This window comes from Nyctibius grandis, chromosome 6 (genome assembly GCF_013368605.1).
Source record: "Nyctibius grandis isolate bNycGra1 chromosome 6, bNycGra1.pri, whole genome shotgun sequence".
NCBI lineage: Eukaryota > Metazoa > Chordata > Aves > Nyctibiiformes > Nyctibiidae > Nyctibius > Nyctibius grandis.
The window spans coordinates 10,006,796-10,032,650 of record NC_090663.1 but is presented as its reverse complement, the minus strand read 5'-3'; the positions used below and the strand labels follow the sequence as shown (position 1 = coordinate 10,032,650).

At 44.1% G+C, this 25,855-nt stretch overlaps 1 protein-coding gene and 1 pseudogene across 1 annotated transcript; both read right to left on the bottom strand.

Annotated features, from left to right (window-relative positions):
• Nucleotides 1–264: 264 nt before the first annotated feature.
• LOC137665337 (E3 ubiquitin-protein ligase RNF4-like) lies at nucleotides 265–4,353 on the bottom strand (annotated as a pseudogene).
• A 2,189-nt stretch (nucleotides 4,354–6,542) lies between these two features.
• On the bottom strand, nucleotides 6,543–24,991 carry LOC137665100 (E3 ubiquitin-protein ligase RNF4-like). The gene is made up of 8 exons (XM_068403902.1): nucleotides 24,920–24,991; nucleotides 17,314–17,477; nucleotides 16,139–16,259; nucleotides 15,098–15,177; nucleotides 14,377–14,386; nucleotides 12,576–12,741; nucleotides 9,725–9,773; nucleotides 6,543–9,381 (listed from the first exon to the last, which is right to left on the bottom strand). Exons 1-8 carry the CDS (start codon nucleotides 24,981–24,983, stop codon nucleotides 9,232–9,234), a joined length of 804 nt encoding a protein of 267 aa, XP_068260003.1. The 5' UTR covers nucleotides 24,984–24,991; the 3' UTR covers nucleotides 6,543–9,231.
• Between the last annotated feature and the right edge of the window lie 864 nt (nucleotides 24,992–25,855).

Sequence of the window (25,855 nt, the reverse complement as noted above, 5' to 3'; positions counted from 1 at the left end):
TACCTGCAATGTATTTGAAGAAGCCCGCATAAATATGAGAAAAAACTTCTTTACGGTGAGGGTGACCGAACACTGGAACAGGCTGCCCAGAGAGGTTGTGGAGTCTCCTTCTCTGGAGACATTCAAAACCCGCCTGGACGCATTCCTGTGTGATATGGTCTAGGCAATCCTGCTCCGGCAGGGGGATTGGACTAGATGATCTTTCGAGGTCCCTTCCAATCCCTAACATTCTGTGATTCTGTGATTCTGTGATTTTCCCCCCAAATCCAGTTGAGTCTGTCCTGAGAAATAGAAGTACTCATATATAAATGGGATGATACTGTCTGTGAGTGAGTTTCTTCCGACAGGTTGGGCAAGAGTTGGCATTCCTAAGGGAATCACGGAGGCACTGGCTGCAGAAGACGTGGCCGCATTTGGTCGACACAATCAGTCGTCCACTCTGCACAATCTGGAATAAAAGAAACCACAGCAGCTATTTGGAGTAAAGAATTTGACTTTGCTGGTCTATTGGCACCAGGCAAATAGGACTCGGTATCTGCAATCAGTGCATCACTACTATAATAATAAGGAACCCAGAGATCTTTCAGTGCCATCTTGAAAAGCGTTTCTCCCTCTATGCACACCACTAAGAAGTGACTTGGAGTTACAAGCTAGTTGCACCTTCCAACCGAGGTCTGCAGTTCCAGCCAGCTGTCTGTAGCATCCCCTGTAACCCAACAGAGCCGCGCAGCTCACCCTCTGCCCCGTTCTCCCTTCGACAAAAAAAGAAACGACAACTTGTGGATCCTTACCTCTGAGTAGCCATGCATGCAAATGGGACAGCTAACGGTACCAGACGGCCTTGTGGGAGAGAGAACAAAACCAGAAAGAACATGCATCCATTAATTTCACCGTGCACTGAGGGTTACCAATACATTACATGTCATGTCATCACCTGTCTACACAGACTAGCCATGAGGCATTTCATCCGAAGATCCCTGCGTACCTTTAACTTCTCAGTTTATTGCATTTACTAAGTAGGGAGGGTCTCCCTTCCCTAAAGGAAACAGTGTCTTGGTTTTCAGTGGGGGAAGATGCAGTTAGTCACCCTGCTCAATCATTACAAGTAACAGCAGTTTATAGCACTGCGCAGTATACGTATGGCAATATTAACCTTCAACAGGTCCTCAGTAAGGGTTTTGTAACAAAACCATCTAGCTGTCCTTTCTAGGAGTGGAAGCGGTTGTCAGAAATTAAAACATGCCCTATTCTAATTTAGCAACATCCCAGCCCAGGAACAGACTCATTCCAAGAATTCCTTCCTTATAAAATGCATGATGATACGAAGCATATTTTCAGGCTGTTTGGCTGTGTCTTTTGTGTATCACAAACATTTCAGCATCGCTCAAGCCATACTGTAAGATAGATTAGATAATGATTTCATAAACAACATAACAAAAGTTTGTGTTGGGTTTTTTTGAATGAGTTCTCTTCTAGAAAAGCAATTCTATTTTAGGTCTGAAGTTTTGGCATGGTAATGAAACAGAACCCAAAAGCTTGGCAAAAAGCAGTTTATACTCTATATCAGAAATCAGACTTTAGAAAGACACTTTGTCCATTACGTACATATGATTATCTCTTGGTTCATCTTCATCCTCGCTAATCTGTATACAGATCTCCAGCTGATGCTGCTCTTTCGGTCTGAACTTTCTCCCTTGCTGTTGATTCTCTGCAATTTAATTTTGGTAAGTTGGCTATATTATAAAATATATAGCCCTGGAACTATGCTTGAAACGCATGATTCTAAGTAGTCTGTAACTTTCTTTCTTAGTTCCTTCAGTGCAATACAGGCTAAAAAAGCCTTTTGACATTTTCTTATTCAAAGCAGATATTCCAGTGCCAAAAGTGCTAATTACAATTATTATCAACTTTGGCCTTATAGAACTTCTGCATTTGGAAAAGAAGAAAACATATTTGGAGCAGCTTTGACGTATTTTATTTCAGATACCTTCGAGAAGCTCTGATAGCGACTATCAAACACAGACTGGATCCATTCCCTAAGACATTGGCCAGACACTTTAGCACTGTCCTTTGCCTTTTGGTAAATGCAGTTTTAATCCACGCTGCTCATGTTTGTTGGAAAAGAAAAAAAATTAAGTTCAGAACCATTCCATTATCAATCGTAAAACATCAACTCACCTTCAACAATCTTGCATCAATACATACGGGAAGGGAGAGAAAAGAAAATACAATTAGATTTTGGTGTGCACCCTTAGTGTTACAGACAATCACCAGCTAAGCTAAGATCACAACAAAACAAGCTAACAATGGTAGGATATCACTCTCATTTTGATTAAGAACGTTAAAAATAGTAGTAAATGAGGTGTTGCTCGGAAGACAAGTGGTTGCTTCTGGTTCTGCTCAAGCTGCTGCAAAGAGGTAGAAATGTAGGCAGCTTACGAACCATCTGAACATCCTCCTCCTTGCTCCCCAGTTTCAGTACCCTGATTGGATTTAGGCTGGAGGAGATTCTTTCCCTCTTGCTCCCCCAAACAGGCAAATTCATGTGTGACATCCATAAACACCTCAAATTAGATTAACAGCTGCTAAGAAAACAACCCACCTCCAAACCCACTATTGTCTTTGGTGGAACTAGAGCTGGGGCAATGCAGATGATGTGGTAAAATTCCAGGCCTTTCCTTTGCAAAGGCTCAGGAACAATCCCAGCAGGAGATACCCCCATGCTATTCCTGCTGCTTGTTTCCGGTTCCACACGGCAGCAGTGGCATCCCAAAAGTGAGGTTAGAAACTGTGGACTAGATCAAATACTATTCCAGCTTCAAAAAAAGCCATCACTACTTACCACAACAGGATCATCGTGAGTTAGAACGATGACTATTATATCCGAAGATTCATCTGTGACATAGATCACGTCTTCACAGGTTAGATCGATGACAACAGGGTCATCAGAGTCACTTGTGAGATCCACAACTTCTTCACGTGCTTCGAAAACCAATGTTAGAATCAAGGTCAGAGATTGAAGAGGAATAAAACTGCCCGCCACTATGTAACAGGCTGAGGTATCATTCAACCTTGCCCTATCCCTCCTCTCTTCAGGAACGTATCCAACATTTCACTGCAGCTTTGCCCTCAACAGCCCACGGAGAGCATGACCAGCGCTGTCTTCTGCATGTTGCAATGCAAGGGGAACAGCAGCTGAGCTCTCCCTTGAGGGATGGGGCACGACTAAGAACAAATTTTAATTATCTTCGTAAAACTCGGGACAGCCCAAACTTAGTTTGCCACTATCTGTAGCAGCAGCTGCAGTGACTCCCAGCTCATCAGACCAGACATTCAGAGGGTTGAGCAGCGCTTGAGTACCTTCCTTGCACAACTCGTCTCTCACTAGTGGTAAGCAGATCACACCAGTTCAGTAACAAACTAAAACAGCTGTCAGCATGCTTCTTGTTTGTACATGCCGTACTAGAGCCTGTCTAAAATCAGAGCTTTCCCTTCCTCCCCAGTGAAGGGCCTAGAAACTGGCAAAACTACACGGTAAGTGGGACCCCAACCCTCCAGAAGTAGTTTATGTTCTTACCAAGTTAAAAAGAAGGCTTACCACTTCCTTCAGGTTCTGTTGGCTCTGCTTCTGAAGCCGTTGCTGTGGTAGAAGCCATCAGCCTGCTTTGTTTCTGGCCTTGCCTAGAGCCAACTGCTCCTCCATGGCACTTTCGTGGAGTCTAAGAGAGAGCAAAGCCTCAGCATTCTCTTTAGGAGTAATATTAACGCGGCCTTCACCGTTGCAGCGCCAATGAAAGCACACAAGGCTGCACAAAACACTCCCTGGAAAGGCTGTAATATGCATCGAACGATGACGTGGGTCATTCCTACCTGAACGCTTCGCATCAACGAAAAGACATCTCCCCAGGTCTCTCACCAGTTGGGTCACAAAGAAAAAAAACATACCGTGATGGTCTGCAAATGGGAAGACTAGTTCACAGTTATATCAGATGCTGGCTCCGAGCCAGCCACTGGAATCAGTCTGACCTAAGGTTGTTGCTCACATTGTAAGCATTTCTGAAACACTGCTAGCACCTAGAGAGATTAAAAATTTTACGTATCATGGAACATGAAGTTACATGAAGTTTTAATATGCTTATGTTCCAGGGTATTTACTGCAAAACATTTCTCGAAGTACCATAAAAAAACATGTTTCAAAAATGAGGTTTGCATTGACTAGTAAAATACTTACTGTGCTCATGGTGTTTCTTGATCTAAAACCACAGGAAACGCAAGAGGCACAAATACCAAAAAAGTAATAGCAGGGAAGCTACAAGGATCAACTCCTTATATTCCTTCAGGTAGCACACTGTTAAAAAGTCCAGATTTCTCAGTGTCTGAGAATTATGTTCTTTCAAACCTATAAGAAATATAAAAGAGAGGAGATGACCTGTCTGTAATGCTTTTTCTCTTAAACACCCCCACACCAAGAGTCCCATTCCTGAGTCACCAGTTTCTGCTCAAAGCTGGAGGGAAAGTCCCAGAGTTTGGGAGTTGAGCCTCAGACCCCTGCAGCTGGGCCTGAAGCCTCAGTCATTCTTACCCATTCCCTAAACTAAACTCCAGAAGAAGCTGGTTTGTTAGTGAACTAGAAAAATACTGAGGAATCCCAATGAAGTGTAACTGAAAGCAACTGATGGACTCTCAAGGCAATCCTTGTGTGTGGTACTGAAGTTCACATCTTAAAGCTTGCTCATGGTAAAATTATCCTGTGTCCAACAGGCAATGAGGAGCTGGGGAGGGAGTTGGGGGGACCCCAAAGAAGCCAAATACCTAAGTTTAGAAGACAAAGCATTACAAATGAGTAGGGAAAATATTTTCTTTAAAAGAAGAGGTAAAGTGGTTCTACAGCCTAGGAATCAAGCCTGCCAGACAACTTGCATTTTACTGCAGAAAAGATCAAACAAAATCCTTAACAGGCAACTCAGTGTCCATTGATCAAGCCTACGGAAAGCTTTGTTACAAATCCATCTTTAAAAAAAATCCCCCATCAGCTCTTGACACACAGCTGCTTTTTCCTCCAGGGATATGAAACCATCTAGAACTCCCTGCCCCCAGATGTTTTTTACAGGTCTGAGAGCACAGAAGCCCAGGCGAGCCTTAGAACTAGTTAAGGAATGTCATCCAAAGAGAAGTCTTGCTAGAAGGCCTATTGCACTGCCATCAAACAAAACAAGGCGGCAAGGCAGACATCCGCTTGCTCCAGATACTGACCTTGACCTACGCTCCAAAGACCAGCACAGAGTCCTTCAAAACGAGGGCACAGCCAGGAACTGGCCAAAGATGCTCCTTGAGCTGTGACAAAGCAAAAACCTCAGCAAACAAGCGGCAAGAAATGCACCTGCAGGATAGTCCACTGCTTCTACGACAAAGCAGCTTGACCACACGAGTCCTGATGAGTTAAAAAACCTGGAAGAGGCTTCCCCGAGAGGTGGTTGATGCCCCAAGGCTGTCAGTGTTTAAGAGGCATTTGGGCAATGCCCTTAACAACAGGCTTTAACTTTTGGTCAGCCCTGAAGCAGTCGGGCAGTTGGACTAGATAGTTCAAATGAAAGTCAACATCCTTTTTTTTTTTTTTTTTTTTTTTTTTTTTTTTTTTCCCCCCCCACGTAGGCTACCTGTTCTGTGCCAGACTCAGCTTTCAGTGAGCCCACAGGCAGATTCTGGTCACAGCAGATGAAATTTTCAGAACTGTTCTGCATAACCCCCTCCCAAATAGGAAACTAATCAGCTCTGATCGTTATAAGATTCCTGCTACACACGACAGGAAAAGCTTTTAACAAAGTCACCTACGCTTACACGTATAGTACCACAAGAGTTTTTCTAGCAGACGTGAACAAGTTGCCTTCTGTTCTGACACGGGACGTAGCAGACCAAGGCTCAGAGTTTGCTCCTGATCAGAGGTAGCCGGGAACCGACTCAGTCTCCTGCATCCCCAGCGCAGGAATCGCCTAGGCAACCATCGCCATCCCATTCTGTGTCTGGGTAACGCAAGTTCTCTTTGCACACTCCTTTTGAAATACTACAAAACAGGGAACCTGCAGCATCCATTGGGTTGGTTTGGTTAGAGAAAAAATAAAATAAGCTTTCTAATGACTTTCAAACTGCTACGTGCCTGCTCCTCCCCTCAGCATTCCTCCTCGCCCTCTCTCCAGCACGGTGTTTCACACACGTCTGCATACAACAGGCAACGTTGTGTTGCAGTGCTGCAGTGCTCAGCAGCAGGGAGATGCCCCAAGAGCCTGTCATCCTTCAACGGGAGCCCCTCTCTGTCACTGCCTCCCAGGCTCCCACCATTCCGAGCCCACCTCTGCATCCCCCCACTCCCCCAGCCTTGAGCAGGACTGCACCCCGCCATCCCCTCATCGCTCCCGGCCCCAGCAGCACCTTTCCCCTTCTCCCCACACTACACACACCAGCCATAAGCACTAAAACGTTTGGCGATTTCCTATTTCCCTCCCTCCCCCAATCAATTAACACAGTGTGATTAAAAGAACGAGCACTTCTGATGGATCAAATCGATAGTTTTATTTCCACCTGTTAAGAACTGTTTGCCTACCAGCAGGGTCCAACATAGATGCGACAGACAGACATGAATACAATTAAATACGGGAAAATTTGAACTATATACAAGACGACACACATTTACATAATGAAAAAGTCTTTATATTACCTATCACTTCTTGCCAATGTGAAACATCACTGGTACTCAAATATATTGGGGTTTGGGAGGTTTTTTCCCTTGAGAAAAAAAAAAATATGTGTAATGCAATTTAGTATTTTTCCATGTACTGAGACTTAAAATTCATTTTGAGATGCAAAAAATTTGTGGCACTTCACGGGGTACACAAAAGCTAAAAACATTTTTGTTCAATATCATATAGTTCATGGTATCTAAATTTCAATTAGATCTATTTATTGGGACACAAACTCTAAAGTGGTATTTACATGGAGGGAGTTGTGCAAAGTCATTTTAGGCTATGGCTAGTACACTGTGAAAGATGCGCAGCACGTGACTCGCCCTCATCCCCAGAGGTAATCCCTTAAGTCCTCCTCTTACCATCCCTCTCGGGCAGTAGCCACCCAAGGAAAACTGGCCATCATTTTTTTTTTTCTTGAGCTATTGGGAAAAGCTGTTTCTGTGGCCCTTAAGTGTCTTGACAGTTTTAACGTTGGGCTGCTTCTCTTCATGCAATTAATGCTTTAACCCAATCCGTTCTGTGGTTTTGGGGAGACAAATTCCAGCGGTGTTCTCATCACACTGCCCTAGGAGGGCTGTAGTCCTTGCTTGTATATTGCCAATGGGAGCACACAGGAACTAAAGCGTGTAACTTTTTAGTAGTTACCATATTGCCACACTGCAGAAACTGCGTATTCCGGGTAAGGAGGCTGAACCAAAGCTGTTCTGAACCAGGGTGGGGAAGGCATTGCACTTCCTAAGCTAGCCTTTACGGAAAAAAACTCTGGCTGTATTACTACATCCAGAAACATCCCTAAACGTCCTAATAAAACTTTTACTTTTGGGTTGCAATCTTCAATGAAGAACTTCAGACAGCTAATTAGAAGAGCTGCTTTAATCAAAGGCTTCCTACAGATCCCCAAGACAGGTTAGCAAAGACACATCTGATATCAACGTTAACTAAACACATCCCACCACTGTGCTGCACCAGAGCACAGAAGGGTGCTTCTCACGGTTTTCATAATCAACCAACTGCCAAAAGGCATCCAAAAGTTTAGTTTTGGACTTTTGTTTTAATCGACCAAATTTCAACCTTCATAGATGCAGCTACTGCACGTAATGGGTCATAAAATACTGATTTTAATCATCTCATCTGCTTTTAATGACTATAATCCTGTTTGTATAGCTCATGTGGGATTCCACATCAGCTTGCAGATTTTCGCTGTAACCGGTTCAAAGTAGACATTTATAACTCAGTCCTAAAAAAACCGAAAAGTGACTGGATAACAGTGGATAAACCTCTGTAGCCTGCCTTGCTTCAACATAGCAATGCTCTCTCCTAGGACATCTATCCGACTTGACTTCTTTTGGAAAAATGCACATTTACAGCAAGCTGGACAAGCCTCAGGGCAAAGGGAGATTAAACTTCTCTCTCAAAAAGCTGCCAAGTCAAGATTGCTACCAAACATCTTTTAAAGCCTCCACTTCCTAAATCCATGGCAATACAATTATTTAATCTGTAATCCTGCGCACCAGGCTATAACCATGGGTCAGTTGAACAACTGAAGGGAACAACGCAGTGAACGTACTGAACTTGAAGCATTATGCTGGATACATTTGATACAGTGAGATCTGTAGGTAGTTTGGTATTGAGCTGACAAAAGGAAAGCATACAAGAATATTTCTTATTGATCACGAGCAAGCCTAGAGATTATATTCTCCTTAGTTATCAGGAGAAAGCGCTATAGAACAGTAGTAAACCCAAGAGACCCTCTCATCCCATTAGAAAATAAATTCAGTGTTGTGATTCAAATACCGGAATTCTTGGCAGTTAAAACATTCAAAGTAGTATATTCACATTGTACATGTCGCAATTTGTCTACGTACTTTAGATCTCATGGAGTCCATAAAGACATCTACATGTTCAAGCCTTCTGCTTAAAACACCTGATTGCTGGTTAACAGCAGGTTATTTTATTGCGTGACTCTGCTTGTCAATTTAAAATTGATTTATGATAAAACGATCCATCATTACAGAACCTATTCTACTTGGGCAAAGATGGTATAGAAGAAAGCAATATGGTCATGAGTTTCTTATAGGATGAAAACAAAAGTGTAATGAAATGGCAAATTGCTCATCTCTATTTTGAAAGGTAACTATTCTGTATCTGTATGCGACGGTGGGAATAATTTAAAGAGTAAGAAATAACAAAATATTCAGACCCCTCTTATTTAAGCATTAAAAAGTAGAAGGAAATGGATTAGCTGCTTCCTTGCTGACACAGGCTGCTGGCCTAGTTTAGAGACAGTCATAACAAAATTATAACCAGGGACATGACAAGCAGCAGCTTGGACCATAAAAAAGCTGTCTATGTTCGTACAAGCTATTCTCCAAAAAAAATCTGGTTTATTTGGATGCGTGCACAACCTGCTGCTCTTTAAATCTTCAGAGCACTGAAAACATGACATTTTCCCCCCAAATCCAGTTGAGTCTGTCCTGAGAAATAGAAGTACTCATATATAAATGGGATGATACTGTCTGTGAGTGAGTTTCTTCCGACAGGTTGGGCAAGAGTTGGCATTCCTAAGGGAATCACGGAGGCACTGGCTGCAGAAGACGTGGCCGCATTTGGTCGACACAATCAGTCGTCCACTCTGCACAATCTGGAATAAAAGAAACCACAGCAGCTATTTGGAGTAAAGAATTCGACTTTGCTCGTCTATTGGCACCAGGCAAATAGGACTCGGTATCTGCAATCAGTGCATCACTACTATAATAATAAGGAACCCAGAGATCTTTCAGTGCCATCTTGAAAAGCGTTTCTCCCTCTATGCACACCACTAAGAAGTGACTTGGAGTTACAAGCTAGTTGCACCTTCCAACCGAGGTCTGCAGTTCCAGCCAGCTGTCTGTAGCATCCCCTGTAACCCAACAGAGCCGCGCAGCTCACCCTCTGCCCCGTTCTCCCTTCGACAAAAAAAGAAACGACAACTTGTGGATCCTTACCTCTGAATAGCCATCCATGCAAATGGGACAGCTAACGGTACCAGACGGCCTTGTGGGAGAGAGAACAAAACCAGAAAGAACATGCATCCATTAATTTCACCGTGCACTGAGCGTTACCGATACATTACATGTCATGTCATCACCTGTCTACACAGACTAGCCATGAGGCATTTCATCCGAAGATCCCTGCGTACCTTTAACTGTCTCAGTTTATTGCATTTACTAAGTAGGGAGGGTCTCCCTTCCCTAAAGGAAACAGTGTCTTGGTTTTCAGTGGGGGAAGATGCAGTGAGAATCATAGAATGGTTTGGGTTCGAAGGGACCTTAAAGATCATGTAGTTCCAACCCCCCTGCCATAAGTAGGGACACCTTCCACTAGACCAGGTTGCTCAAAGCCTCACCCAGCCTGGCTCTGAACACTTCCAGGGAGGGAGCATCAAGAACTTCTCTGGGCAACCTGTGCCAGTGTCTCACCACCCTTACAGGAAAGAATTTCTTCCTAAGATCTCATCTAAATCTACCCTCTTTCAGTTTAAAACTGTTACCCCTCGTCCTATCACTACGTGCCCTTGTAAAAAGCCCCTCTCCAGCTTTCCTCCTGTAGGCCCCTTCATTTACTAGAAAGCTGCTAGAAGGTCTCCCCAGAGCCTTCTCTTCTCCAGGCTGAAGAGCCCCAACTCTCTCAGCCTGTCTTCATAGGAGAGGTGCTCCAGCCCTCTGATCATCTTCATGGCCCTCCTCTGGACTCGTTCCAACAGCTCCATGTCCTTCTTATGTTGGGGGCCCCAGAGCTGGACGCAGTACTCCAGGTGGGGTCTCACAAGAGCAGAGTAAATGGGGAGGAATTACCTCCCTCGAACTGCTGGCCACACTATTTTTGATTTGCTAATCACCCTGCTCGATCATTACAAGTAACAGCAGTTTATAGCACTGCGCAGTATACGTATGGCAATATTAACCTTCAACAGGTCATAAATAAAGAGTTTTGTAACAAAACCATCTAGCTGTCCTTTCTAGGAGTGAAAGCGGCTGTCAGAAATTAAAGCATGCCCTATTCTAATTTGGCAACACCCCAGCCCAGGAACAGACTCATTCCAAGAACTCCTTCCTTATAAAATGTAGAGCAGGAACACAGCAACGTGAGGAAATATTCAAAAATAAATTTCTAGTTCAGAGAAGGAAAGACCAGCTTAGTGGCTGCTACCAAGCTGTGGTTACAGATGTACCCCTCCTGCCTTCAGCCTCCAGGACAGCTGCATTGCACGCACACTTATTAACAGACATAGCTATTCTGCATAAGGAACGTCATACCGTAAGTGCGGAATAATGCCCTCTATCAGAGCTTCCTGCCACATTTATTTACAGATTAATCTCTATTTTAAATGATCACAGTATGATGCTTTCAGAAGTCTTTACCATGAACACTTAGCTTCATTATGCCACTGCCCATGCTAAGCAACAGTTTGTAATTGATTAAACAGGAACAGAAAGCATGAGATATCCTTTATCCTGTAATCTTAAATTCAAGCAGTAAGCACTACTAGTATGTCTACGCCTAGTTTCACATACATAATTTAACTCCATTAATTCTCTCATTTTTACTACTCAAATTCTTTATGCAGCAGCTGTAATACCAACTTAGTAATTAATTAAAATTGATGATAACCTTCATATAAGCAAGAGCAGTCTAACACTACAGAGTAATATTGTAGGCGGCTCTGTGGCAATCTCCAGCATCAGTTAAATGCTGCAAGCACGTTGTTTCAGCCTTACCGAAACAGAGCAGGAAGGCACATTCTTTAACAGAGAAGCTTGAGATTGAAAAAAGAAAACATTATTTTTTTTATACTAATTAGTGGGATTTATTCACCTACATACTTAACAACCAAAATTTAAAAATCTACAGATCCGTTGGCAAAATGCACTATGTTTTAGCATAGTTTAAGCCCTTTAGGTGGCATATTTAAGACCTGACACCCAAAGCTTCCATACCCAAGTTCTCTCCTATGCTGCCTTCCAGTAATCTAAAAGGCTCAAAGCACACGAGCTTTATTAAAACGTGTATTTTTCTCCCCAAACACTAAAAAAAGTTTATACCACAATTCTCTTGTTCTTCGCCTAGTCACATGGACACCTGGTTTCATTTAATTAGTCTAACACATTGCATCTTTCTTAACATAATGGAGTGCTCCTACTGCAGAAGTTTACTGTTTCTCCGCAGAATGGGGTCTTTACTGTGCAAGCACCTGACCCAAACAGCGAGATCGCCATGTCACATGCAAACATATCACAGCTCCATGACATACACGGGACAGAACAAAACCTGGCCGTAACAGTAGTACCTCCACAATCGCCTTGCAGGTATACCTTGGAAAAACAGTTACCACTGTGAGCGAAAAAGGCAGTTAACTGGCACAGTGTGTAAAAAAGTAGTGAATGAATAATAGTTTTTACTGGAATTTGCCAAGCGCTGCCTGCCAGTCTCGTGATACCAAGCATCACCTACACCGATTTCTGTATCTAACATCACTACTAGAGCTTTGCAGTAAAGTAAATGCAATGCATTATGAGCTATGGCCTGTGACTAATCCTCCTTCCTTGCCATACCCTCACACTGATCTTTAAGGTTGTATGTAAAGCTGTACATCTGTCTTGGGTTGGCTTTTTATCGTAAGTGCAAACCGTATCATTTGGTCATCATGCAAAATGTGACGTTGTACTCGTTGAAACCGAGAACTAACTAGAATAAGTTAAGACTTCAAAGATAAGCCCGTATATAGCAATATAACTTAGTCCTGTATGTGTAAGAAAAGCAAAATTCAATGTGTGGGAGGTCATAAGGCATACATACTTTGAACTTGCAGTTCCATCTTCCAGTGGTCCCAATTCCCGAGACACTTTATCTGTCACATACACGTCATTATCTCTTGTTTCATCTTCATCATCACTACTCAGTACACAGCTGTCCGACTGTCGCTGGCTTCTTAGTCTGAGATTTCTCCTTTGTCGTTGATTCTCTGTAATTTAATTTTGGTAAGTTGATATAATATATATACCTCCCTGGAACTATACTTGAAATGCGTGATTATAAATAGTCTGTTAAAGTTCATATTTTAAATGGACCCTATTCAGCTGGGTTAAAAGCAAACTAGTTTCCTAAACATTAAGGCTGAACATTTCTAGACATTGTGAATATTCTGCTACATGTCGGCACAACACATCTGCCCTATTTACCCTACAAACAGCTAAAACACGGTTGTAAGGTTTCTCGGTGTCCTAAGTTTCATATAGTTACACTACCTGTGAATAAATATAATAATACAATAACATAAAGGTAAGCTACCTCTCCTGGTTCTCACTAACAGAGAATGGTACCATATTATGTCGAGGAATTGCAACAATTGCTGGGGCGGGGTGGGGAGAGAAGAGGACTGAAGTTAAGTTTCCAAGTAGCATGGCGAGGTAGCACAGACACAACAAAAAGACCTGATAAAACACAGAGAGCACTTTGTTCAGAAAGTTTCAGAAGTGATAGAAAAAACACTTAAATCTAAAGGTAAATTATGGAGCTGATGTGGGTTCTCACTGCTCTATCCAGGTACGATGCTAAGCTGTTCCACTCATTGTCTGTGTTAAACCAAACCTCCCCACTCAAAGGCAGTTTCTATAAAATGACTTGTTTTAAGAACAGCACTTGGAAATTATAAAAATACTTCAAGCAGTGTCTCCTTAGGAATTTTCATCATCTTCCTCTTGAGTTAAGGTAACTTGAAAATGAAGATATATTGCCCAGGATAAAAGGAGATAAAAATTTAATTGCCTGGTCTGTAACATCCAAAGGTTAAAGAATGGCTGTTTGCTTTTTAATAATTAGAAACTGCATGCAATAATTATCTCTGCTACTCCAGTGTTCATGTAACAATAATCAAGCACTAATCTATTAAGATTACATAAATAGCCACAAAATTAAAGTTCCTTCCTTTGTATGTATTCAGCTACAACTTTTATTGGGAGTCTTTTTTACTTGCTCTTGCTTCATTCAGAACACAGAACAGATCACGTTCTAAGTAAGCAGCTAACACCATACTAATACATCTCAGATATTATAACCAGAACAAGGTCTGAAAGGTGAAAAGGATTAACTTCTTTATACCTATAACTATTGTAACCCTAAAGTAGAAAATAAATCCACATTTGTTAATACTTGTCAGTACTAAATTTGAAGCATGTTAGACTAGACAATGGAAGTGAATACCATGACCACAAATAACTTATCTTCTTTAGTTCGTTCAGTGCAATACAGGCTAAAAAAGCCCTTTGACATTTTCTTATTCAAAGCAGATATTCCAGTGCCAAAAGTGCTAATTACAATTATTATCAACTTTGGCCTTATAGAACTTCTGCATTTGGAAAAGAAGAAAACATATTTGGAGCAGCTTTGACGTATTTTATTTCAGATACCTTCGAGAAGCTCTGATAGCGACTATCAAACACAGACTGGATCCATTCCCTAAGACATTGGCCAGACACTTTAGCACTGTCCTTTGCCTTTTGGTAAATGCAGTTTTAATCCACGCTGCTCATGTTTGTTGGAAAAGAAAAAAAATTAAGTTCAGAACCATTCCATTATCAATCGTAAAACATCAACTCACCTTCAACAATCTTGCATCAATACATACGGGAAGGGAGAGAAAAGAAAATACAATTAGACTTTGGTGTGCACCCTTAGTGTTACAGACAATCACCAGCTAAGCTAAGATCACAACAAAACAAGCTAACAATGGTAGGATATCACTCTCATTTTGATTAAGAACGTTAAAAGCAGTAGTAAATGAGGTGTTGCTCGGAAGACAAGTGGTTGCTTCTGGTTCTGCTCAAGCTGCTGCAAAGGGGTAGAAACGGAGGCAGCTTACGAACCATCTGAACATCCTCCTCCTTGCTCCCCAGTTTCAGTACCCTGATTGGATTTAGGCTGGAGGAGATTCTTTCCCTCTTGCTCCCCCAAACAGGCAAATTCATGTGTGACATCCATAAACACCTCAAATTAGATTAACAGCTGCTAAGAAAACAACCCACCCCCAAACCCACTATTGTCTTTGGTGGAACTAGAGCTGGGGCAATGCAGATGATGTGGTAAAGTTCCAGGCCTTTCCTTTGCAAAGGCTCAGGAACAATCCCAGCAGGAGGTACCCCCATGCTATTCCTGCTGCTTGTTTCCGGTTCCACACGGCAGCAGTGGCATCCCAAAAGTGAGGTTATAAATTACACTGTGGACTGGATTGAGTACTATTCAGTACTATTTATATATCAGGAACCACCATACAAAACTAATCTGACTGCAAGATTTAGATAAGTGTGCCATTCGCTACTTACCACAACAGAATCATTGTGAGTTAGATCAACGACTACAGGATCAGAAGATTCACAAGTGAGGTCTACTACTTCTTCAACAGCTTCAAAACACAACATTAGAATCAAGATCAGAGATCACAGAGGAATAAAATTGCCTGCGACTATGTAACAGGCTGCAGTATGATTCAACCTTGCCCTATCCCTCCTCTCCACAGGAACGTATCCAACATTTCACTCAAGCTTTGCCCTCAACAGCCCACGGAGAGCACGACCAGCACTGTCTTCCACACATTGCAATGCAAGAGGAACAGCAGCTGAGCTCCTCATAAAGTTCTGTTGTATGACAATAGCTTGTGGGATCTACACAGCAATACATTATTCATCTAACAAAGGAGAATGTTTATCACACAGAATAAACATGAGTCATACAGGATATAATAATTTCACAGTACTGTCCTGTAGATGTTCTTATCTCATGTCTCTTCCAACCTTTCATAGTCAAAAGCACAGCAAGAACTGAAACAGCCATTTAAATACCTGGAGACCAACAGTTACTCTACACCTTTCCTAGGATTTCAGAAGGCAGGTTAAACATCCCTTTCAAAGGCTTCTTAGAGAAGGAAGCTTTTTAAATTCCGAAACTTTTTGTAAAAACATTCTGACCAAGGGCCTTTCCCTTGAGGGACAAGGCACAACTAACGACAAACTTAATTATCTTCATAAAACTTGGGATGGCCCAAGTTTGCCACTATCTGTAGCAGCAGCTGTAGTGACTCCCAGCTCATCAGACCAGACATTCAGAGGGTTGAACAGCGCTTGAGTACCTTCCTTGCACAACTCGTCTCTCACTAGTGGTGAATGGATCACACCAGTTCAGTAACAATCTAAAACAGCTGTCAGCATGCTTCTTGTTTGTACATGCCATACTAGAGCCTGTCTAAAATCAGAGCTTTCCCTTCCTCTCCAGTAAAGGGCCTAGAAACTGGCAAAACTACACGGTAAGTGGGACCCCAACCCTCCAGAAGTAGTTTATGTTCTTACCAAGTTAAAAAGAAGGCTTACCACTTTCTTCAAGTTCTATTGGCTCTGCTTCTGAAGCCATTTCTGCAGTAGAAGCCATCAGCCTGCTTCGTTTCCGACCTTGCCTAGAGTTAACTGCTCCTCCACGGCGCTTTCGTTGAGTCTAAGAGAGAGCAAAGCCTCAGCATTCTCTTTAGGAGTAACACTGACGTGGCCCTCATCTTTTCAACACTAATGAAAGCACACAAGGCTGCACAAAACACTCCCTGGAAAGGCTGTAATATGCATCGAACGATGACGTGGGTCATTCCTACCTGAACGCTTCGCATCAAGGAAAAGACATCTCCCCAGGTCTCTCACCAGTTGGGTCACAAAGAAGAAAGACATACCATGATGGTTTGCAAATGAGAAGACTTGTTCACAGTTATATCAGATGCTGGCTTCGAGCCAACCACTGGAATCAGTCTGACCTAAGGTTGTTGCTCACATTGTAAGCTCTGTACTCGGCACTGGTGAGGCCGCACCTTGAATACTGTGTCCAGTTCTGGGCCCCGCACTTCAAGAAAGATGTTGAGGTGTTGGAGCGAGTCCAGAGGAGGGCGACCAAGCTGGTGAAGGGTCTGGAGGGTCTGACCTACGAGGAACGGCTGAGGGAGCTGGGGTTGTTTAGCCTGGAGAAGAGGAGGCTCCGAGGTGACCTTATTGCAGTCTACAACTACCTGAAGGGAGGTTGTAGTGGAGTGGGAGTCGGCCTCTTCTCCCAGGTAACTAGTGATAGGACAAGAGGACATAGCCTCAAGCTTCGCCAGGGGAGGTTCAGGTTGGACATTAGGAAGAATTTCTTTTCAGAAAGGGTCATTAGACATTGGAATGGGCTGCCCAGGGAGGTGGTAGAGTCACCATCTCTGGATGTGTTTAAGAAAAGACTGGACATGGCACTTAGTGACATGGTCTAGTTGACATGGTGGTGTCAGGGCAACGGTTGGACTCGATGATCCCTGAGGTCTCTTCCAACCTGATTGATTCTGTGATTCTGTGATTTCTGAAATACTGCTAGAACCTAGAGAGATTAAAAAACTTAAGTATCACAGAACATGAAGTTTTAATATGCTTATGTTCCAGGGTATTTGCTACAAACTCTTAAAAAAACATTTATAGAGGGACCATAAACAAGACATTTTAAGAATCAGGTTTGCATTGACTAGTAAAATACTTACTGTGCTCATGGTGTTTCTTGATCTAAAACCACAGGAAAAGAGGTACAAATACCATAGAAGTAATAGCAGGGAAGCTACAAGGATCAACTCCTTATATTCCTTCAGGTAGCACACTGTTAAAAAGTCCAGATTTCTCAGTGTCTGAGAATTACGTTCTTCCAAACCTATAAGAAAAAAAGAGAGGAGATGACCTGTCTGTAATGCTTGTTCTCTTAAACACCCCCACACCAAGAGTCCATTCCTGAGTCACCAGTTTCTGCCCAAAGCTGGAGGGAAAGTCCCAGAGTTTGGGAGTTGAGCCTCAGACCCCTGCAGCTGGGCCTGAAGCCTCAGTCTTTCTTACCCATTCCCTAAACTAAACTCCAGAAGAAGCTGGTTTGTTAGTGAACTAGAAAAATACCGAGGAATCCCAATGAAGTGTAACTGAAAGCAACGGATGGACTCTCAAGGCAATGATTGTGTGTGGGCAGGAACCACTGGGAATTTTGCCAGAGCAGCCATCTTCAGAGAACAATAAATTATGGATAAGCAGTTCTCTTCTCCAACCCATCTCCAGATTCCAACAGGTGGGAGCTGAATAGCTTGAGAGGAATCTAAAGCAAGTGGAGCAAAGAAATTTCAGTTTAGAAATACTTGCAGATCTGTAAGAGAATGTGGTACAGTGTACAGTAGCTACTCTGTAGTAACTGTAGGTGTGCATGCCCCTACCCACCAGAGAGTGAACTGCTAAGAGGGAAGAGGTGAAAAGCAAGCAAAAATGTGGTTCTGAGTAGCTGACATGGTACTGTAGTTCACATCTTAAAGCTTGCTCTTGGTAAAATTATCCTGTGTCCATCACACAATGAGGAGCTGGGGGAAGATAGTGGAAGGACCAGAAGAAAACCCATTATGTTAAACAAGAACCACAGAACCACCTTCCTGATACTGACCTTTACGCTGCAAAGACCAGCACACAGGCTGTTAACCTATTCTCAGATCAACAAACACTGAGCCCATGTAGTGGGATGGAATGGCACTGGCAGTCAGTCATCACCTTAGGTTAAAAGAAGCTGGACTGGGGTTTTTTTTGTCTTAAGCTTCCTCTATATTTCTTCAATCACTCAGTTTCTTAAGAGACCCATTAATACTGAATTGTGACATTATTAAAACAAAACAAAGACTCAGACTACTTGTTACATGCCAAACTTAACGATCAATGAGCCCACAGGCAGATTTTGGTCACAGTAGATGAAATTTTCAGAACTGTTATGCATAACTCCCTCCCCAATATAAACCTAATCAGCTTCAATTAAGATTTTTTAAGATGCTTTTTAAAAATCTAAACTTATGTGCATATTTTTTTCAAGAGTTTTTCTCGCAAATGTGAGCAAATTGTCTTATGTTCTCACCTGGAACGCTGACGACTTAGGCTCAGAGTTTACCACCAGAGAAAGTCGGGAACTGACTTTCGGTCTCCTGCTTCCTCAGTGCAGGACTCACCTACACAACCATTTTCGTAACATTCTGCATCCAGGTAATGTGAGTTCTCTTTGCACACTTCACCCCACTGTTGTTAAGGTCTAGGTTTCATTTCACCTGTTAAGGAAGAAAGCTTTTCTGCCAGCCTTACCAACATTCTTGGGAAGATGCTATTTTACTCCACTGAATTTTTGGAATAGGGAACAAGAACTTTTAAAACAAGACCATGCCTAATTCTGCACTCATACAAAACAAACCAGTCAGACTGTAGTGGAAGCACATTTTCTAGGTGCTATAGGAGTTCCTCTTTCCGTATGATTATTATTTATAGGTTTGGAGCTTTTTGGAGACAAGGGGAAGAGGGAGGTGAAGCAAGAAGGAGGACACATAGCACAAGGGATGGGCGAAAGGGAGAGGACCCTAAACACATCTGCTCTTTCCAACTAGTTGCTCAAAGACGAGCTACCATCTTCACCTAACAGCTACAACTGAAACTGAAGATAACTTAGGCAAAGCAGTTTTCCACACACTGCAGAAGGATCAACAAGACTGAACAACATATAAGGTATATTAAGAAGTCACACCATTAGATTCTTTATAAGTTTATTTCATCAAGAAAGCCGAGAGACATTTTCCTCGATTCTCCTCAGATATGGAATTGGAAAAAATACTTGGACATTAAAAAGCTGGGAAACGTTAGTTCGCACACACATCTGAGGATTATAAAGAAATAAACTTTATATAAGCTTACTTTAAATTACAAGTTGTTAGAATTGTTTTTAAGTAGAACCTGTTAGAGCAATCTGAAACACTGATGTATCTGCACTGCTGAAAGACAGCAAAAACCAAGTCTGATGTATTCACTAGACAGCATGGTTTTGGATATAAAGCACCCAGAAGGTTTCACAAGACTCAGTGCTTTTCAGATTTCACACTGAATACAACCCAGTGCAATGGTATGTTGGCAGAGTATCTTTAGAAAAGGCTAAAAATACAGGGGGGAGCAAGCACCTGGGAAGACTCCAAACATAAAATGTTGCACAGATTCTCTTTGGCCACAAGCGGCTTAAGTGTCAAAGAAGAGCTACCACAGAAGAAAAAAAAAACAAACAAAAAACCAAACCCAAACAAACTTAAATTTGAAAATTATGGTGAAAAGAAAACCAAAGTAACACACAAGAGAAGACCTGTCATGCTAAGACCACCTTACCCACATTAAATATTCACACACTTCTTTACCAAGATACCAAGGAACAGATTATTTATAGGATTACTATGACCCATCTCAGAGGATCTAATATCAGACCTCAAAGGCAACACAGGACAGAACCACTTCTCGAACTAAGTGACAGAGAGCACCATTGCTATTTAGTTGGTTTAATTTTCAGAATCTTAAAGCAGTAGGCTTTCTTTATGCTTAATACAGAGAGTATACATAATGCACAAATGTTCTAGCTGCTAAGGGCTCAAATCTTACCCTCTTCAGAAGCTGCTTCTTCTGAAGAAAGATGAGAATGGATACCCATAGGGAAGCTTATCACCGTAAAACCACCTTAAAATAAATCATCATTCATCAGTATCAACACGACCCAGCTCAGGAGAGTCATGTTTATAAAGAAAATCAGGCTGCTGGAATTTATTAAGACTATGGAAAGAGTCTCATGATCCAGCAACACTTCTTTCTTGGAAGAACAAACCTCTTCTGTGGGGCTAAAGATTTCCACGTTACTGGCTTACTCAGTAAGTGACATTGAAAGTTAATTACCTGAACTGTAAGAACAGGTAGCAAAAATAAAGCAAAGCTTACTTTCCTGAATACACCACAGATCAAGTTAGTAATGCACAAGAACAGAGGTAAACAAAACAATTCCAGGTTTTCCATATTCAGAGACATACTCATCAACAACAATTCCTTAAAGATTTTCAAAACCTCAGGACCACTCAATTTAATAATCTGATTTGTTATACAGGACTGGATAGCCCAAATTAAATGGTTTTAAACTGAAAGAGGGTAGATATAGATTAGATATTGGGAAGAAATTCTTTACTGTGAGGGTGGCAAGACACTGGAACAGGTTGCCCGGAGAAGTTGTAGGTATCCCTTCCCTGGAAGCGTTCAAGGCCAGGTTGGATGGGGCTTTGAGCAACCTGGTCTAGCGGAAGGTGTCCCTGCCCACGGCAGGGGGGTTGGAACTAGATCACAGAATCACAGAATCAATCAGGTTGGAAGAGACTTCTGGGATCATCGAGTCCAACCATTGCCCTGACACCACCCTATCAACTAGACCATGGCACTAAATGCCATGTCCAGGCTTTTCTTAAACACAACCAGAGATGGTGACTCCACCACCTCCCTGGGCAGCCCGTTCCAATGTCTAATGACCCTTTCTGAAAAGAAATTCTTCCTAATGTCCAACCTGAATCTCCCCTGGCGAAGCTTAAGGCTGTGTCCTCTTGTCCTATCGCTAGTTACCTGGGAGAAGAGGCCGACTCCCACTCCACTACAACCTCCCTTCAGGTAGTTGTAGACTGCAATAAGGTCACCTCGGAGCCTCCTCTTCTCCAGGCTAAACAACCCCAGCTCCCTCAGCCGTTCCTCGTAGGTCAGACCCTCCAGACCCTTCACCAGCTTGGTCGCCCTCCTCTGGACTCGCTCCAACACCTCAACATCTTTCTTGAAGTGCGGGGCCCAGAACTGGACACAGTACTCAAGATGCGGCCTCACCAGTGCCGAGTAGAGAGGGACGATCACTTCCCTAGACCGGCTGGCTACACTATTCCTAATAGAGGCCAGGATGCCATTGGCCTTCTTGGCCACCTGGGCACACTGCTGGCTCATGTTTAGCCGGCTGTCGATCAGCACCTCCAAGTCTCTTTCCACCGGGCCGCTCTCTAACCACTCTTCCCCCAGCCTGTAGCGCTGCATGGGGTTGTTGTGGCCGAAGTGTAACACCCGGCACTTGTTCTTGTTGAACCTCATGCCGTTGGTCTCGGCCCATCTATCTAACCTGTCCAGATCCCTCTGAAGGGCCTTCCTACCCTCCAGCAGATCGACACTGCCACCCAGCTTGGTGTCATCTGCAAATTTGCCGAGGGTGCACTCAATAACTACGTCCAGATCATCTATAAAGATATTGAACAGCACCGGCCCCAGAACTGAGCCCTGGGGAACACCGCTAGTGACCGGCCGCCAGTTGGACTTTGCCCCATTCTCCACCACTCTCTGGGCTTGGCCATCCAGCCAGTTTTTAACCCATCGAAGAGTCCACCCATCCAAGCCTCGGGCAGCCAGTTTGTCTAGAAGGATGCTGTGGGAGACAGTGTCAAATGCCTTACTGAAGCCTAGATAGACTACATCCACAGCCCTGCCCTCGTCTACTAAGCGGGTCACTTTGTCATAGAAGGAGATCAGGTTGGTCAAGCAGGTCCTGCCTTTCATGAATCCATGTTGGCTGGCCCTGATTGTCCTGCATGTGCCATGCTGTTCCAGGATGATCTTTAACGTCCCTTCCAACCGAAACCATACTATGATTCTATGATAAAGTCTATATGCTCCTCCTCCAGCAGTCACTATGAAACCCAGCACCATGACTCCCAAGACTGGATAATACAAATAGAGTTACTGCATCAACCTCCCCCCTCAGCCCACAAGCATCAAATGGCTCCTCGCTATTTGCAGTTAACGGGCTCATCTATTACACTTGTAACAAGATGCATTCAGACATGAATTCAAAATTCTGGAATTTAGATTCTCTTTAAAAAAGAAAAAAAATACTTTCTTAATGTGAAAACTTCACAGATCAACTTAGGAAGCCAATAAATACTTTTAACTGTTACAGACTTTTTATTGCATCACCGCAGGATGACACAGTACCAGAAAAAGCCACTCTCCCTTCCTCTCAGACACAGAGCTCTGCACATGCAGTTATTGTTCCTGTCATTCAGCTCTCCCAAGGGCTTAAGTAGTGTTGTCCTCATAACAACAAAGTTCAAGGTTTATTCCAGCTAACTCATGAGCATTTTAAGAACTACATCCGCCCACCTTTCTCTGTACAGGTAAATACTTGAGAAAAATGAAGTAAAGCCATGTAACTTAAGAATGTTTACACCAGGAGTAAAAGAATATTGATTCCCATATTCATCATTTAAGGCTCCTGTTAATTTTTTTCCTCTATAAAAAAGTTAACAGTTTCACTGTATTCAAGTTGACCTAATTTAACACATTTGAATTACAATTCTAAAAAAATGGATTCTGTAGACGACATAAACTGAAAACTTTTCTTACACCACTCTGAAAACAGTGTCTTGGTCTCCCATATGCTTAGCATGAATTGAGGCAATTTAGCTTAAGCAACATGTAGATGTTTTTACCATGTCTGACTAACAGAAACAAGACTTTACTTCGTTATCATCCTAAACATTACAAATACACTAAAGTAACTACTTGAAGAAAGCAATAACATCAGTCCAAATGTTTGGTGTGTGCAAGGAACAGGTGACAAAACTAGTATACATTGAATTTGTCAAAACATGACATGCTACGCCTTTAAGACTTTGCTTCTCATTTCCACTCTTAAGACCTCTCTTTGCACTCCCAGCAACAGGAAACAGTATCAAAGATGCAGAATGTATAAAAAAATTTTCTGTGGTCAGAAGATGCATGTACCAATCACAAAGTGCTAGTCTTCATTTTTTTTTTTATCACAGGGAACAGTAATCTGCCATTTTATTCTTTCAAAACTTTCCTATCACATGTATTTCCAGTACCTTTAAAGACGTTTGCATTTTTTCAGATGCACTATTCCAACTTTACAGAAGCTGAGCCTATTATGTTTTATTCAAATTAGGTCAAGCAGTCCCATACTACAAAAGCTTGGTGAGAGGCACTATAAAAAGAGTAAAGATGAGAGATAAACAGCCTACCACAGAGGTACACTAGCCTGCCTGCTCTAAGCAGTCAGCTACATACACAGACAAATAAGACACGTTTATGAGCAGCCTAACAAAACAACAGCCACCAAATTCAAAACAAAACAAAGAAGCTAAGAAAACACCCAAAGAACAAAACACCCCCAAAACTTTCAGTTGCCCAATGTCCTATTTCAGAAACAGCAAAAAAAAAAAATGAAGACTGGTCAGAAGAAAAGCTCCTCATTGCTCTTATGAGCAGAATTTTCTCTGAGAGGGGCTACAGCTTACTTTCAACAAGTCGCAAAAGCAGATACAGAAGGAAACAGAAGTTGAGTCTTTTCACGCCCCGTAATGGAGCTGTAGGGACGCTGAGGTAGAAAAGCGTTCCCTCTGCTCCCGCTGTCACACAAAATGGGAGGACAGACTAACAACTTCACGCAGCTACATCTGCTGCATGTGCTGAGCCACCCCTCTTCCCCCAGAGCAAAGGGGGAGCGCCATCGCCTCCTCCCCAGCACTTGTCTCTCTCAGCCATGTCAGGACACCCTCTGAACGGCCAGTTCCCAGCAAACGCAGATTGTGACCCAGCGAGCACCCCAAGGGGCTGAGCAGCCTGTCTGCAAGGACCGGCTAGGCTCGCTTTCGAGGGAAGAGGGGGCAGAAACCGGCCGCAGGCCTGGCTGGCTCCCGCCCCTCAGCGCTGCCGGCCGCCCGGCGACGAGGGGAGCCGCCGCGCCCGGGAGGGGTGGGCAGGAGCGGCCAGAGCCGGCCGTGAGGGCCGGGCAGCGGCACTCGCAGGCCCCGGAGCCCCTCAGGGCGGCGGAGAGGAAAAAAATAAAAACAACACAGGGCCGGGGGAGGGGGGAAGCGGGACACTGCACCCCAGGCGGAGCGAGGGCAGGCCGGGGGGAGCCCCTCAGGGCCGCCACAGCGGCGGGCAGCGCCGTGCCCCCGCTCCGCGCCCGGGCGAAGAGGCGCGGGTCACCGTCCCCGGCCCGGAGAAGGGGGCAGCGCCGGCCCGGCCCCACCGCGCAGGGCCCAGCTCCCTGCACCCGTCTCTCCTCAGCGCCGGCCGGCCCGCCCCTCCCCCACGGCGGCCAGGCGCGGCTGCCTTCCCCCCCCTCCCCCCTCACCTGCCACCCGCCGCCCCGGGCGCCTCAGAAAGTCAGGGCAGACCCGGGGGGCGCCGGCGCCGCTCCCACACTCCCCGCAGAGCCCCCCGGCCTGCAGCGCTCACCCTCACCCTCACCGCCCGGCCCGGCAGCGGCGTAGGGCAACACCCGCCTCCGCTCTTCCGCCATTGGGGGGACCGAGATCCTGCGGCTCGCGGAGTGGCCGCCACGCGCGTCAGTTAGGAAAGGGTGAGAGTGCGCGGCCCCACCTCTTATCCGGCCCCGGGGCCTGCTGGGAGTTGTAGTTTCGTGCGCAGTGGGGGCGGAGCGGGAGCGTGGCCTGCGCGGGGCCGCCCGGGGCTGCCGCCCCCTGGCGGCGGGGCGGCCTCGCCTGAGGGGCCGTGGCGGCCTCTTGGACAGTCTTCCTCGGTCCCAGGGTCAGTTCGGCCCTGACGGACCCTGAACGGGGAGGCCGAGGCAGGACTGTGCTTTTGCTGTGTTCTGCAATGTTGTTGTGCCCGGGGGCGTGTGTCTGTGTATGAGCTTTGGGGGTTGTCCCCCAGCCCATGACAGTCTTCTGGAAATGTTTCCAACGCACCGATCAAAATTCATCAGAGCCATCATCGTTACCTGTTGCCTGTGGTATAATTAGTCCAGATCCTCTATGTAACTCATTATAAACACTTGCAGAGGTGTTTCCATGCCCTCACCTCACCATCAAAAAGGGGTTTTCCCAAATGCTTTGCCTTAATGCAAGGGTCATCTGGCCTTTCCTGGCTCTTGCTGCCCCGTGCCCCGACGCTTGGCTGCTTGGAGCTAAACTGGTAGCTTTTCCTCATGACCTTTCTTGCCTTCTCCTCCCCTGGGTGGACAGCACTCGAGATTTGTACTAGGTACGTGTTTTTGTTTGCCATTCCAACATAACCGTCTCTCTGTCTTTGGTTTCATTTAAATAACAAAATACCTGTGCTCTCTAGGGCAGGTCACATTACCCGGCCAGGCAGTCACTGCGCGCGGGTGTTGCCTCCATACCAAGGCTGATATGGAAGAGGGAGCCAAGT

What these genes read in the sequence shown, in the direction of transcription:
- LOC137665100 (XM_068403902.1), bottom strand. Translation starts at nt 24,983, where the DNA reads ATGGCGGAAGAGCGGAGGCGGGTGTTGCCCTACGCCGCTGCCGGGCCG. An exon ending in AATAGAACTTGAAGAAAGTG is followed by an intron (nt 15,178 to 16,138) that starts GTAAGCCTTCTT and finishes TGTGTTTTGAAG; the next exon opens with CTGTTGAAGAAGTAGTAGAC. An exon ending in GCATGGATGGCTATTCAGAG is followed by an intron (nt 9,382 to 9,724) that starts GTAAGGATCCAC and finishes CTTTTATTCCAG; the next exon opens with ATTGTGCAGAGTGGACGACT.